At 55.1% G+C, this 14,114-nt stretch overlaps 2 protein-coding genes across 2 annotated transcripts; one reads left to right on the top strand and one right to left on the bottom strand.

The window, feature by feature from the left end:
• The first annotated feature begins 1,165 nt into the window (after nucleotides 1-1,165).
• Nucleotides 1,166-7,477, top strand: ARMC12 (armadillo repeat containing 12). Its single transcript, XM_039537594.1, has 6 exons — nucleotides 1,166-1,422; nucleotides 3,608-3,756; nucleotides 4,909-5,043; nucleotides 5,315-5,488; nucleotides 6,215-6,286; nucleotides 7,058-7,477. The coding sequence occupies exons 1-6, from the start codon at nucleotides 1,284-1,286 to the stop codon at nucleotides 7,394-7,396; spliced, it is 1,008 nt and encodes a 335-aa protein (XP_039393528.1). The 5' UTR covers nucleotides 1,166-1,283; the 3' UTR covers nucleotides 7,397-7,477.
• A 2,120-nt stretch (nucleotides 7,478-9,597) lies between these two features.
• CLPS (colipase) lies at nucleotides 9,598-13,058 on the bottom strand. The gene is made up of 3 exons (XM_039538213.1): nucleotides 12,798-13,058; nucleotides 11,318-11,440; nucleotides 9,598-10,226 (listed from the first exon to the last, which is right to left on the bottom strand). Exons 1-3 carry the CDS (start codon nucleotides 12,882-12,884, stop codon nucleotides 10,095-10,097), a joined length of 342 nt encoding a protein of 113 aa, XP_039394147.1. The 5' UTR covers nucleotides 12,885-13,058; the 3' UTR covers nucleotides 9,598-10,094.
• Nucleotides 13,059-14,114: the final 1,056 nt, after the last annotated feature.

Raw genomic sequence — 14,114 nt, 5'->3', positions numbered from 1 at the left:
ACTCTCACCCCAAAACAACAACCCCTTCCCCCCCCCCCCCCCCCCCCCCGGCAAACAAACAACCCCCGGTGGCTGCATCCCCAGCAAACAGTGCAAGGTTTCAATCTCACGGGCCGAGCGCTCCATCACCCTGCCCATGACCGAGGTGGGAAGGGAGGGGGAATGTGAGAACAGTCCACCACTCAGCGACCAGGGTTCAGATCCACAGCTGGATCCAGGGGCCAGTTAGACTCAGACAGAGAAAGTTGATAGCTGCAGAATTTGGATCCTGACCCTGCTGCAGATCTGAACTTCCTCAGAGCCTGCAGGTGTTTGGATCTGGGGTGGCTGACAGGGGCAGCTCCAGACCCCAGCACGCCAAGCGCGTGCTCGGGGCGGCATGCCGCAGGGGGTGCGTAGCCGGTCGCCGGGAGGGCAGCAGGCGGCTCCAGTGGACCTCCCGAAGGTATGCCTGCGGAGGGTCCACTGGTCCCACACGGCTTCGGTGGAGCCGCAGGACCAGCAGACCCTCCGCAGGCACGCCTGTGGGAGGTGCACCGGAGCCGCGGGACTGGCGACCGGCAGAGCATCTCCCGCGGCATGCCGCCCTGCTTGCGGTGGCGAAATGTCTAGAGCTGCCCCTGGTGGCTGAGGTGAGAGCCCCTTTCTGCTCCAAACAGATGAAGGGTTCAGACATCAGAGAGAGAAATAGTTTCATCCTGGTAAAGGGAGGTGTCTCTAGGAGCAAAGGGACCAACCAAGGCAAGGGACCATTGAGGCTGACATCAGAAAACTTCCTGATGGTGAGAACGGTGGAATAGTCTCCCAGAGGAAGAGATGGGAGCCCTATTGGTTGAGACATTTAAAACTAGACTTGGCCAATTCCTAGTCATTGTACCGTCCCATGCTGGCCCTTTCCCAGCACTTGTCATGCATGGATCTCAAAGCACTTTACCAGGGAAAGGGAGTATCATTGTCCCCATTTCACAGATGAGGGGAAGGGATTTGCCCAAGCTGACACAGTCCGAGCTAGGAACAGAACCCAGGAGTCCTTCCTCCCACCCCCCTCCCCCAGCCAGTAGGAAACACACTCGGGGCAGATGTGCCACAGATGCCATGATGGACTCTGGTGACATCACAAACCATGTGATGAGTAGCTGAGTATTTCCAGCTGGGGGCCTATCTGAAGCCACTGTTCTGGGCCCCTGGGAGTTCCGGTTCTAGAGCACAGCCCCCTCCGCCCCCTCCCCCCCAGCCGGTTCTTGGTGTTTCCCTCAGAAGCCGCCAGGCAGCGAGGCAAGAAGATGGAGTACTTAGAGATGTGCACCCGTAAAAACATGCTCAGCGTGGCCACGGGAGCCGGGGCCATCTACCTGCTCTACAAGACCATCCGAGCAGGCCTGAACAGCCCCCCCTTCAGCCTGGAGCCTGTCAGCATAGCCAGTGAGTAGTGGGAGCAGCCGCCTGCTTCCAGGAGATCTCGGTGCAGCGCCGTTCACAGGCGCCGTTGACAGCAGCTCGCCCTGGCGGGAGGGCTCGGCCCAGTGGGCTAGCAAAAGGGATCAGGCCCTCAAGGACGAGTTACTCCTGTCGCTGAAACCCCGTGAGCCTCCTGTAGTGCTTGCTGGTGTGGACTCGAGGGAAACTTGAGCAAACAGGCGCCCCCGTGTTCTAATCCCAGCTCTGCTGGTGGCCGACCTTGGGCAAGTTACTTCACCTCTCTGTGCCTCAGTTTCCCCATCTATTGGCGATGAGTCCAAGCCAAAATCCTGGACTCAAACAACCTCTGGGGAGTTCGGATCCAGAGCTAACTTTGCATCCCAGGCCCCTCTCTCGTAATGATACGTGCCCCCCTCATCAGGGGAGCCTGAGGCCCTTAGCATTAGCTTGCTAGTGTCAGGAGAGCGAATGGAAGTTTTAAAGGGTCAGATAGCGTCATGATTATGTACAATCAACGTGTTTACTGAAGGCACGTGCCGTGGGAGTGTTGATTAGAACAGTCCGGGCTGTGGAACATTTGTTCTGTCACCTCTGTGTTGTTATTGTCATGATTCTAAATAGCACTGGGTTATTTTGCTTGGTTGGTTTGTTTGTTGCCCTAATTTGGAGTGAGGCCTCGTTAAAGGTCAAAGCCCATCTCTCTCGCTCCCCTCTCTGAAAGCGTCATTCCCTCACTGCCAGCAGGGGGACCCCTCTCCCAGGTAACCTAGGTGGCTGGTACAGGATTGCCCGTCTATGGCAGCCTCGCTGGAGTTTTGCCAGCGTGATCCCATGGCCTGATGCCAAGCTGCCCCTCCTGGCTATCCGACAAACCTGCAGCACGTGGCTATTCCCAAACTGCTGGCCCTGAGGGTTTGTAGGAGGATCTTTGTCTCATCCCCTCGCAGAGGCCAGTGCCGGTACCGGTGCCAGTGCCGGCTCTCCAGGCTTCGCTGGCTGCTGCATTAGGCTCTCCCCTCCCTGCTGTAATGCTAAACCTCTGCGCTGGGCCATGGTGAGCCACTGCTGTCCACCTCCCATCCACCGGTGCACGCTCCGACCCATCGCGGCAGGGATACCTGTAGTGCCGCAGCAGGTTAGAACAGCCTCACTCACGGAGAGGCGGTGGGCACAGCGTCTCACTCTGGGGAGCTGGGAGGGAGAACTGGCTCAGGGCCCTGGCTCAAGCTCCCCAACGGGACACATGGCTGAGTACTGGGCTGAACGGCTGGATTGTTTGCCTTGAACTCATGGCATAAACTCCCCTCACCCCTTCTACATGCCAGCCTGGTGCCCTGTGCATGTGGCTCTCTCCTGGAATCCTTCCTTTCCGCATTAGATGATCAGACGGCTCAGGGGCTTGGTGGAAAAGGGACAAAATCCCCATTCCTGTTGAAAGGGATGGGAGACAGGGATGGCCCAGGTGAACAGGGACACCTGCTCACCCTCTCTGCCCTGCTGGACCCACAGCCTGTGGGACGCTTCAGTTTCAGTTTGTTTGGAGTCAATGAACCTTTGGTTTATTGGGTCTGGCTTGTGCAGTCTTTGCACCCCCAGAGCCAGCCTGAAAACTCAGAGCAAAACTCAGCTGGGAGCACAGCATATTGCACAGTCTGGGAGAGATGCTAAATCCTGGGGCGTGAGGGGAGTGCATGTGGAACTCAGCTGAGGTTGCCTGAAAGGTCCATGAACGATGGCAAAGCTTCTGGCGAACCAGACCCCTTGGCCTTGTCTGGGTTTGGGCTTTGTCACACGTGGCCCAAGAGCTGAGTAAGGAAAGTTCTCTGTCTGTCTCAGAATAACAACACCCTCCTCAGTAGATCTCTCAATGCTTTACAAAGGAGGACAGTATCGTTATCCCCATTTTACAGATGGGGAAACTGAGGCACAGTGCAACAAAATGACTTGCCCCTGGTCACCCAGCAGCAGAACTGGGAATAGAATGCAGGTCTCCTGAGTCCCCAGCCAGTGCTTCAGTCACTAGGCAACACTGCCTTATGGTATTAAAAGCCTCCCCTGGCTGCTCTCCTCTTGGAGCTCAGCTTGCAGGCTGGGTGGCTTCACACCAGCTTCCAGGGGGTGAACTCTGCTCCCTGTGCCGTGCCCTCCCCTCCGCACTGGTGACTTATTGCCGGGTGATTGTTCCTAGGACTCGCCATAGAGCCTGGGAATTTTGGTGTGAAAGATTCCGGAGAGCTGCGGAGGCTCCTGGTTTCCCTGAACCAGAAGCAGGATGATTACGCCAAGAGCATGATATTACACAGCATCACCCGCTGTGTTTACCTGCTGGAGTCAGAGGTGAGAGCAAAGGCAGGCCGGTCCTTTCAATCAGAGATTCTTCCAAACCTGCTGGGTGCTGGGGGAAGAGAGATTCTGGGTTGGGGTGGAAGGTGGAAGGTAGAAAGAAGGGCCAGGGTGCAACTCCCGAGCCAGGCTCTGACCTCAGCTGGCATCACAGGCTCAATGAGTTTTCAGGGGGCTCTGCTTGCTGTTCCATGGTGCCAAAGAATCTCGCCCTGATGGGGCCGAGCAGGCATCAAGGAGAGCTGGGCCCAGGTGTAAAGCCTGGCTCTGGACTGTGTGAGTTTGAAGGGGCTGAGGATTTGGCTCTCATGTTTATTACCAGAGCGAGGCCGGTTTCTTATCACGTCGTTTCTCTAACTCTGGGAGGACCCTGTTGGAAACCAGCACCCCCCCCCCCAGTCTGTGCTCAGAATTCCCTCAGCTTCAACGACCTTGCATCTGTGCATGTACAGAGCCTCCTAGCTATTCCCGGTGGCTGCACTGGCCCAGCTCAGCTCAAAGCCCAGGGCGCCTTCAGACACCTCACTCCCCACAGCAGGCCACAGACAGCAGGTTGAGGTGGAGCGGCAGACGGGGTGGCGCAGGCCTCGTAATGTAACGCGAGCCCCAAGGCAGAGCAGAGGGGAATGGGACAAGCTAGTGAGGCTGAGCACAAACGGTTGCTAGATCTGTTGTACAAAATTAAATAGACCAAGTGCCCCAGGAGGGCGGTAGACATGGGACATCCCTCTCGTGCACTGCGGGGGGGAGGGGGCTCTGGGTCCTTGCTGGTGTGGTTCAGTAGGAGAGATGGGATGGAACGGACACGGGGGCATGTGGAATAACCCTATTCTTGTCCCTCACCCCTGTAAACGGTGGCCCTCACATGGCAGGGTTGGTCCCCTGGCTGGAACATGGCCGGCTTTAAGAGACAGCAACAGGGCTCCAGCCCTGGGCTTGGTGGGGCTCTGCCCGGGCTCAGCAGCTCACTGCCTAGTCACCCCATTGGCAGACTGATTGGAAAGGAAGCTCCGTTGGCTTTCTCCCCACCCCCCCCCCCAGGTACTTATATGGCTCCCGGCCCCCCAGTACCAACATTTAGGGGCACAAATAATGAGATGCCCTTGCATGTGTTTTAATTCACATGTCTGTGTCTTACTTCTCCAGGCCTCAGCTTGTACCTATGAGGACATCAGACAGGTGGCCTCAGCCTTGGATGACAAAGATAAAGGCATCAAAATCCAGGCGTTAAATGCCCTCAAGGCGTTTGCTGGTATCCGGAAGTTTAAAATTAAAATCCAGGTATTTGCTCCCCTCTCTGCCTCTCACTCAATATGTCTGGACTCCTTTGGCTTCAGTGTTACCCCTCAGCCCTTTGCCTCTGGAGTCGGCGGTATCGGTTCTCTGCCTGCGCTGATCTTTCTCTCTGAAGGGAACATGTGGGAATCCTTCTTTAAAGTCGCACAAAGTCCAGTAGCAGGCACCCTTGGAGGGCGTGGCTAGGGGGCTGCACTTGCCCCAGGCCTTTGGAGTCAGGTGACCAGCCACGGGGCTGCTCTGTCTTTCCATGCAGGAGTTTGTGCCCAAGATCCTGGAGCTGGTCACAACCATCTGGGACACGGAGCTGCACATTGCTGGCCTGAGGCTGCTGAATGGCTTGCCCTTGCCGGATCACACCCACCCGCTCCTGAGACGGATGATACCTTCCTTGATGGAGATCCTGCAGACGGGGAGCACTTTGACCCAGGTACAGAAATGGGAGCATTCCTTCTCCTCCAGCCAGGAGCTCCTGCACCATGACGGATGGGGAGTCCCTGTCTGGGACAGGAGTCAGTGTGAGCTCCTTCCACACCCTGCCCTCGAGCTGTTCCCTAAGGGGGCCGCTGGGCGACTCTGCCATGCTGCCAGTAGTACACAGGACTGGTCCTCCATGGGCTTTACAAGCACTAACTAATTAACTCCACTCGCCTCACCCCTCAGACCGGATTTACAGATGGGAAACTGGGACTTGTCTAAACCCACACCGTGTGTCCCTCTCCCAGCTCAGCTTGGAATGCAGGCGACATGGGCTCCCAATCCTGAGCTCAGACCACTAGGCTGGTCTTGTTCTCCTACGGCCAGTGCTCCTGCCCCATTCCCTACAGCGCCCCCTGCTGGGAGAGGTTGGGACTGGAGTAGCCAGGAGCACACCATAGTCAGCGCTCCTGCCCCATTCCCTACAGCGCCTCCTGCTGGGTGAGGCTAGGACTGGAGTAGCTGGGAGCTCCCCCACAGCCACTGATCCTAGGCCCATGCCCTACGGTGCCTCCTGCTGGGAGAGGCTGGGGTTGGAGTGAGCAGCTGTGAGTTCTCCCACCTCGTTCCCTTCAGCGGCTCCTGCTGGACACTGACTTTTGCTTCAGCAGCGATGGGGCCCAGCGTGGCATTCTCCTCCCTGAGTCATGTGCTCAGACACCCTGCCCTGTTTCCTTAGGTGCAGGTGCTCAAGCTGCTGAGCAACCTGGCCCAGAAAGAAGACCTCCTGTATGACATCATGAACTGCCAGGTAAGGGCCAGCCTGCTAGCAAGGCTGGGAGTGTCTTGAAGAGCTGGGCCCGGGGCAGAGGGGAGCAGGGAGCACAGAGGAGGCAAGGCTGGGGCCATCTGGAGTCCTCTATTATAGGTGGCACAGGCTGTGCCTGGAATTTTCCCCTTATAAGACCCAGTTGCTTATGACTTTGCCAAACTTCAGCTGCCCAGGCTGACGTTTCCCCTCTGGGACTGTGTGCCAGGCTATACCCTTGGAAGCGTTAATGTGGGGCATTAACGTGGGGCGGGGCAGCAAAGCACTTTCCCCCCTGCCCCCCGCCTTGCATGCCAGCTCTCCCCCACTCTCTGCTCCAGGCCCTGGAACTGAACTGCTGAGGTTCGTAGACACCTCCTTAATTTTCCTGCCCCATCCTTCTCCATCGAGAGGCGGGCGGGTCTGGGATTCCCCAAAAAGCTGATCTCAAAGCATTTCAAGCCCAGCAGGAGCAGACAGCCAGCGCCTGAGAACGCTCCACACTCATTCAGCAGGGCTCAGGGATCTGACTCAAGCACAGAGAAACTGTTGCTGTTGCTCCTTCTTTCGAGGCTGGCAAGGATGAACAAAAATCTACGGCCCTGGCTAGATCAGAATCCCCCCAGATCCTCAGGACTCTGTGCATTGTCTTTGAGAAGGGATCTTCCACCCTCCCTCCCACATTCCCACCTGGCAGAGCCATGGGGGGGAAGTATGTATGGGGGGGGGCAGAGATGAATTCAGCCCATAGCAGTACCATCCGTGGGCCCCTAGGTGCACCCCGACTTCCTGAACCTCTTCCACACCTCGCTGCCTGGCAACCTGCTTTATGAGATGTTGGTGTTCGTGGAGAAGCTGAGTGAGGGGCGCCTGACCCCGCAGTACCAGTCGGTGCACTGGGAGTACAACGAGCTGTCCCTCCACGAGGCGCTCTTCGGAGAGGACTCCCACCTGGCCGACCGCCTGCTCTCCCTCATCATCCACCCGGAGGAGGAGGTGCAGATCCAGGCCTGCAAGGTCATCCTGAGCCTCCAGCTCTGCAAGGAGGAGGAGGCCAAATTCAGCAGGCAGCGCATCGACTGCTCCTACTTCGATGAGGACGACAACCCCTGAGCTGGCTCACGACGGGGATGGGGTAGAGCCAGATCAGACTAGAAGAATCACCAGAGGCTAATAAAAGAGCTCAGGAGCGAGGGGCTGTTGCCGTCTGTCTCTGTCTTTCCTCAGGAAGAATCCAATGTCACTGGGGATCTCACAGGAGCCTGGCTCCTGGAACAGCACTGCAGCCCCTGGAAAACATCCCCTGCCCCCTTCCTTGGTAACTAAATTCAGGCCTTAGTTAGGCTGGGGATTTGCCCTGTTTCCAGCCCTCACTGCAGCCCCGCAGTGCAGACAGGCAAAGCTGCTATTCGCACCGTGGGGGCGGGCTTCACCCCTGCTTGAAACCAGGTAAGTGTAAACTGTGACAAGGTGACTGGAATTGGGGCAAACCCTCAGGGCAGACAAGGCCTCTATGCCAAGAGTGGTGGGATCTGAGCTTGGGGATATGATGTTTCCAAGCCCACACTTGAGCATCCACACTGCCTTGTAAAACCGGACAGGTCATTGTCGGATCCGGGTCTTGCAGCTTTGCCACGCGGCCATACTGCGCCACGCAGACCTTCTGACTCGGGTCTGTGGCTCAAGCTGCGTCCACACTGCAGAAGGGGCTTGAGCCTGAGTCATGGTGAGACTTGGGCTCTGACCCACCCCCTAGCTGGGTCCTAGGCGCCGAGGCCTGCATGCTGGCTGACCCAAGTCAGACTGATTGGTGCATGGACGGAAGCGGGGCTTGGGCTCAAAGCGGAGTCACGGCCAGGGCTTAGTATGGGGTGAATGCTGAGGCCTGAGGGGCAGAGGGTCTCCTGCAGAATTCGCTCCCCTTTCAAGTACATGGAGAGCCGGTCCTGGCTCTGGGCTGCCCCCCTCTGTCCCGGCTGCTAGGCTTGGACCCAGCTGGCCAATGATAAGTGCCACTGATGCATCAGGAAGGGCAAAGATGGTCACATGCAGGGCTGTAACTGGCAGCCTGGGGCTAGACACAATCCAGGAACTCTGCCCACTATTGGCACCTTAGTCTATTAAGTATTTACACATAATTACGGATTATATACACATACATCGAGCTCTCTGGTAACACCACTTAGGAGGTGGTGTGAATAGAGCTCCTCGGAAAATGGGGGTTTTCCCTGATGAAAAAATTGACTTTTGGAGAGAAATAAAAATCAAAGTCTGAAGTATTTTGGCTGAAAACCAAAATGGTTCGATTCTGAAAGGCTGCTGCGGTGCCTCATGGGAATTGTCGTTTGGGTGCCTCATGCTCCCATTCACCTCTGTAGACGAGGCTCCCTGACTGGACTTAGTCATCTTGATCTCCTCTCAGGGGGAGGAGAGGTAATGCATTGTGGGAGTTGCATGGCCACGGTGCATCCTGGGAGATGAGGTCTGGCTGGAGAGCAAAGAAAGCTGCTAGTTGAATGATTTCAGTGATGGACTCAACCTGAGGAAATTGCAATCTGCCCCGCATAGTCCACAGGGAGAATGACTGGCTGAGTTAACCAGCTACAGTACTGATTGCAGTTATATGCCCAGCGCTAATACTGAGCAAGCATCAGTCTAGGAGATAAATTCACCCTGGACCAGGGCTTTTGTACCACCTGAAATACGCAATGTGCATGGGTGGATTTCACCTAGAGAGAGGAAATCCCTCTCCAACCTTGTTCTGCCCAAGGCATGAGCCTTCTTTGAGTTGGTCTGAAGTCCCATCTACCCTACCTCCCACCCAGCCTCTCCCTTCCCACCTGCTACAGACCTCTTGCTCCCTGTAACTTGGTCCCTGGAACAGGTCCTGGCCTTGCTACCTCAGCATTAACTGAAGGAGGTGGGGAACAACGCCTGATCTCACGTTACCCCAGGAGAAGAAAAGTTTTACTGGAAAGTCCAAAAGTCCTCCCCCCGGCCCCGCCATCCCCAGCTGGATGAGGTTAGGGTACATGGATGGGCACAAGAATTGCTGCAGCACCATGGAGAAGCCAGTCAGTTATTGCGGAAAGAGAGACAATGCTGTAATCAGTGGGAAGTCAGGGCCAAGGCTGGGTGAGGGTGGCACGGCTTACGAAGAATGGGATTCAGGAGGCGGCACCAGGAAGGGGACTGCAGCCCCTTTTGCAAAGTGTCAGCTGAAGATACAGCACGCGATAGAGGCAGGTAGTTATTTTGGGGGGTGGAGGAGAGACAAGAATGGCTCTTGGAGGGTATTGAACTGATGCGTTCTTGTTTCACCCACATACACGGAAAGGGTGTTCTGAATTGTTAGACCCAGCACAGAGGGACACCCGATAATCAAATGTCATTCAGGATCCCTGTGCATTACTCCAGCAGAACTGAGTGCAGGTGTGTGCACGTGTGGTGTGGGTCAGTGTGGAGGGACGGGTGCAGGTGTTGGTGACAGCAGAAGGGATCAGTGTGTGGGTTGGGTGGAAGCGGATATGGGGGTAAGTATGTAATGAGGCAGGTATCTGTATGTGGTGGAGGGAGAGGTGTGGGGAAAGGAGCATGGGAAGAGATGCCTGCTGTATACAGTAGATATGGTGGAGAGGAGGGGCGCATGAGTGGGAACGGGTGATGGCTGTGGGGCACGTGCATGGGAAGGGAGGATGGCTGTAGGGCACGTGCGTGGGAAGGGGGAACGGCTGTGGGGTGCGTGCGTGAGAAGAGGGGGATGGCTGTGGGGCGCGTGCGTGGGAACATTTCCTATTCTGTTACTCCACTTTTACTTGGACGAGCTCCTAGGATCCTGGCAGATGCCGTAGTTGGTGTTGGTGATGGATCCCACAATGCTCTTATCGGCCTCGCAGGTTAAGCCATTCTCACAGGGACACTTGTAGTAAACCCCATAGATGCTCTGCAGGGGACACAAAGGTCTGGGTAATAGTATGTCACATTGCAGCATGCCCAGCGCCTCTTCTGGTCTATCAGAAAGGCCTCAGCAAACCAGTCTGCTTCTTCTACACCCAGCTCTCTGCTGTGGGACACCCTTCCTGAGCAGCTCCACAAAGCCCTCCCTGCATTCAAATCCCACCTCCGCCATGATGCCTGCAAGCAACCAGCCAGCTCCTAACAGTGAGGGGAGGAGCCAGTGGGGTGTGACGGTGTATAGTAACGCACCTCATGCAGCGTGGGTCTTTGTCACCCTCTACTGGCTGGTCCGGATAAGAGTTCCAGGTAGGAAACATGGTCCTTTAGCTCAAGCAGCCAAGTGTCGTGATTTTAGCTGTGAGGGTCCCACGTTCTAAGCCCGCTGTTGCCTCCCTGTATTGACCCAGAGGTGGTGTTGCCCTGTCCCGTACTCTTTGTCCATCCAGCCTGAGCTCTCTGGGCAGGGATCGGGCCTTCCTGTGCGACGATACAGCACAGTCTGGAAGCAAATCATCAGCCACACCTGGGGCTTGGACACCACTGCCGGAGGCAGCTAAATGGGAAGCCCCAGAGTTGCCCAGTCTTTGAGTGGGGCATTAGGAAGGCCCCGCAGAGGGGCTGCTGGGCTCCATGACCAGGTATGCACCTGCCAAGAGGGCAAGGGAGCCATGCAGCCTTCCTTCAGAAAGCAGCTGTTACTAGAGGGGGAATGGGGGCTACCCTGGAGAAAAGATGTCCCCAGAGTGGGAGGGACCTGCCTTGAAAATCCAGCCCTAGCTGCATGGAAGGTGTTGAGGGCACCCAAGATCTTTCGAGGGGGTGGCACAAGGAGGAAGGGCACTAGGGACTATCGGCAGGTCACAGAAAAGGGACCACAAAGGTTCAAGTGTTTGGACTGGGATCCCCAAGCTGCTGGAGCTTTTCCTCTCCCCATACTTGTTACTCACAACCAATTTGCAAACGTGGGTCTCTATCAGCTGCCTGCACATCCGGATCTCAGCTGCTTTACCTGCTGCTTAAGGAGGAAAGACAAGGCACATCTGTGGGAGCATGAGCAAGAGTTAGCGTGCCACGTACCTTGGGGGAACACTCCTGATTCTCGGCTGCTCGGTTCGCACAACGAGCCAGGCTTAACCCGTCAGTCCTGTGGCAACAGCTGCTCTTGCACTGAGCACTTTGCAGACACAGCTCCCCATTGTCCTGGAAGGAACGCACAGTGAGAGCCGACGCATGGACCCCCCAAGGGCCCCAGAGCTAAGGTCTGTCTCCCTGTGCCTCTTCCTATCACAGACGGGGAGCCACACCTTGCAGCTGCCCTCTGTCACCTGCACGCCGGGCCCTGCCTCAAGCCAGTTCTGCTGTGGTGAGTCTCCGCTGGCGGAGAACATGAGTGTCACTTGGAATGAAGTGACTCTGTGAAAAAAAATTGCTCTGGGTGGTTTCTTATATCTCAGTACGGAGTGTGTATTTATAGGCACGTACACACCAAGTGGACCTTGTCTGAGGTGGCCAGTCACGTATGGCGCTGGCGCGCGTACACACACACACACACACACACACACACGTCTAAACCAAGTTTTAGTTCATCCAATTCACTGTAGGCCAAATCCTGAAGTTTTTCTTCAGTCCTGACTCAAGTAAGACTGCCAGGGAGGTGTATAGTAGTTTGCCCTGAATAAATCATGAGTAAGAATAGCAGAATCCGCCCCCAAAAGTGAGTCCATTGTGCACAGTTCCACACACACGAAATCTGCCCAGAATGGGCATGGGATGTGCCCAGAAGGCAGCGTGTCCCAGCCCCAGTGTCCTAGTCCGAGACTCTGACGTTCCCCCCTCTTCACCCTGAATCCCATGAAGGTCCTGGCTGTGGTTTCCAGGGCTTGGTTCGAGTTACACATTCTCACTGGCTCCATCACCTTTTATGTCCCAATCCCAATGAATTGGCATGTGGTTAAGGCAATGTGTGGCAATTGCCATATGGCTAAAGCCCTGGACCGGGACACCAGAAACCTCCATTCTGGCTCTGCCATAAGCTTCCTTTCTGGCCAAGACACTTAGCAATGGTCTGATTTTCAGAGATGCTGAGCTCCTTCCCCTCCCCTTGGTTTCAGTGGGAGATGGGATTGCTTAACACGGCTGCAAAGCAGTCCGTTAATCGCTCTGTGCCTCGGTTTCCCCATCCATAAAATGGGGAGAATGATAATTCCCTGCCCCATGGGGAGTGGGGCAGTTAGAATGAATCCATCCAGGGTTGTAAGTCATTCCAATACGAGCATGGGGAGGGGCCACAGAAATGCCCATAAAGTCATTAGAATGAAGGAAATCAATTGAAATGAAGTACTAAGCTGCAACAGATGCCTTTGAAAACCTCTCTCCTCCAGCACAGGAAATTCCCAAGGAATCTGACTGAACACCGAAAGGAAGCAGCGGGATATTCTGAGCCCCAGCCTGCACATCCGCAGGGCAGCTAGTTCCCCGCTGCTCCAAGAGACTTTCCCTCCCTGGAGTGCACGTGGGATCAGGCCCAGGCAAACTGCATTTCCCAGCCTCCTCTTACCAAATTGAAGATGAGGCCTCGTTGGTGAGAAAACGACCAGGCTGAGGCGAGGGAGAGCAGCAGCAGCAGGAGCAGGGCGCTCGCCATCTGGCCTGAGGGCAGCCAAAGAACCCGTCTGGGGCTTTCAGGGCAGGAACAGCTGCACAGCAGCGTCCCAGGGCTATAAAGCAGATCTGCTCTCACGTCACCAGCCCTCTCCCAATCACATAAGCACACCTCTCTCTGCTGATAAGGCCACACCAGCCCATGAATTCTCTCATGTTCTGAAATATTGAAGGTGGAAATAGAAGAGAAGAATCAAGAGTAACAAAGAAAGGCCCCAGTCCTGCAATCCTTACGCAGGCAATCTCAACCTGAATATGCCTGTGTAGTTCACCGCCCCGAGTTGGTAAAGCCTCCTTATACCATACAAGGACTTAGAGCCTGTTACTGAAGTCCTTGTTTGGGCACAATACCCACTAAAGTTAATGGGCATTTTGCCCAAGTGAGGAGTGCAGGATCAGGACATTTCTCTGCTGTTATCTCCTCCTCAAGGTTCCTGTACTAGCTAAAAAGCATCCGGTTTGTTCTGGGCTCTTTCTGATCATTCTCAAAGGCTCTGAAGATTATTTAGTGCACCTGCGTGTCCCTCACAGGCGATGTCAGCGAGCTCATTGAAAGCACAAAGCGGGGAATGATTTCACCTTGTTGGGGTCTGATGAGCCAGCACTGCTCTGTCTGGGAACTGTGAATGCAGAGAACCAATGAAAATCATGGCACTGAACCAGAACCATCAGTGCAGACAGGGAGCCACCCAATGAAAACACATTTTGGTCTATGAACAAAGGGAATTAAGAGAAAGATTGTGCTAGGGAATTAAGTTGCCTTTTCCTAGTTAAACTCGCCATTGTAATTATTTTTGTCTGAATTTGAGCTAGGACCTTCCACTCTGGCCATGATCCAAATATCAGACTATTAGAGGGAAATTTGGTAATTTTTTCCTATGACAAAGAGAAAATCTTTCGTGAACAGAATCAGAAGCGGGTCGTATCTCCATCAAACAGATCTTTGGACAGCTGTTTTGGTTTTTTTAACAGAGATATCAAGAAATGAAATCTACTCCACGGAAACAGGAGATCAGATTTTCCAGGATTGGCACCCAAGATCTCCAAAGCCCAAGCTTTTGGGGAGTCATGGCTTTGATCCAGCCCTTGATGGATATATGGAATTTGGAACCAGAGTTCAGATCAGGGCCTACCTCCATATATTTTCATTCTTTAGGTCATTCCACAGGGAGCATTACATTTTCCAAACTTCCACTTTCATATTCACTGGCAT

This window comes from Mauremys reevesii, linkage group 4, assembly GCF_016161935.1.
Source record: "Mauremys reevesii isolate NIE-2019 linkage group 4, ASM1616193v1, whole genome shotgun sequence".
Classification (NCBI taxonomy): domain Eukaryota; kingdom Metazoa; phylum Chordata; order Testudines; family Geoemydidae; genus Mauremys; species Mauremys reevesii.
The sequence above is the reverse complement of the archived record's forward strand: the minus strand, read 5'-3'. Positions and strand labels throughout refer to the sequence as shown.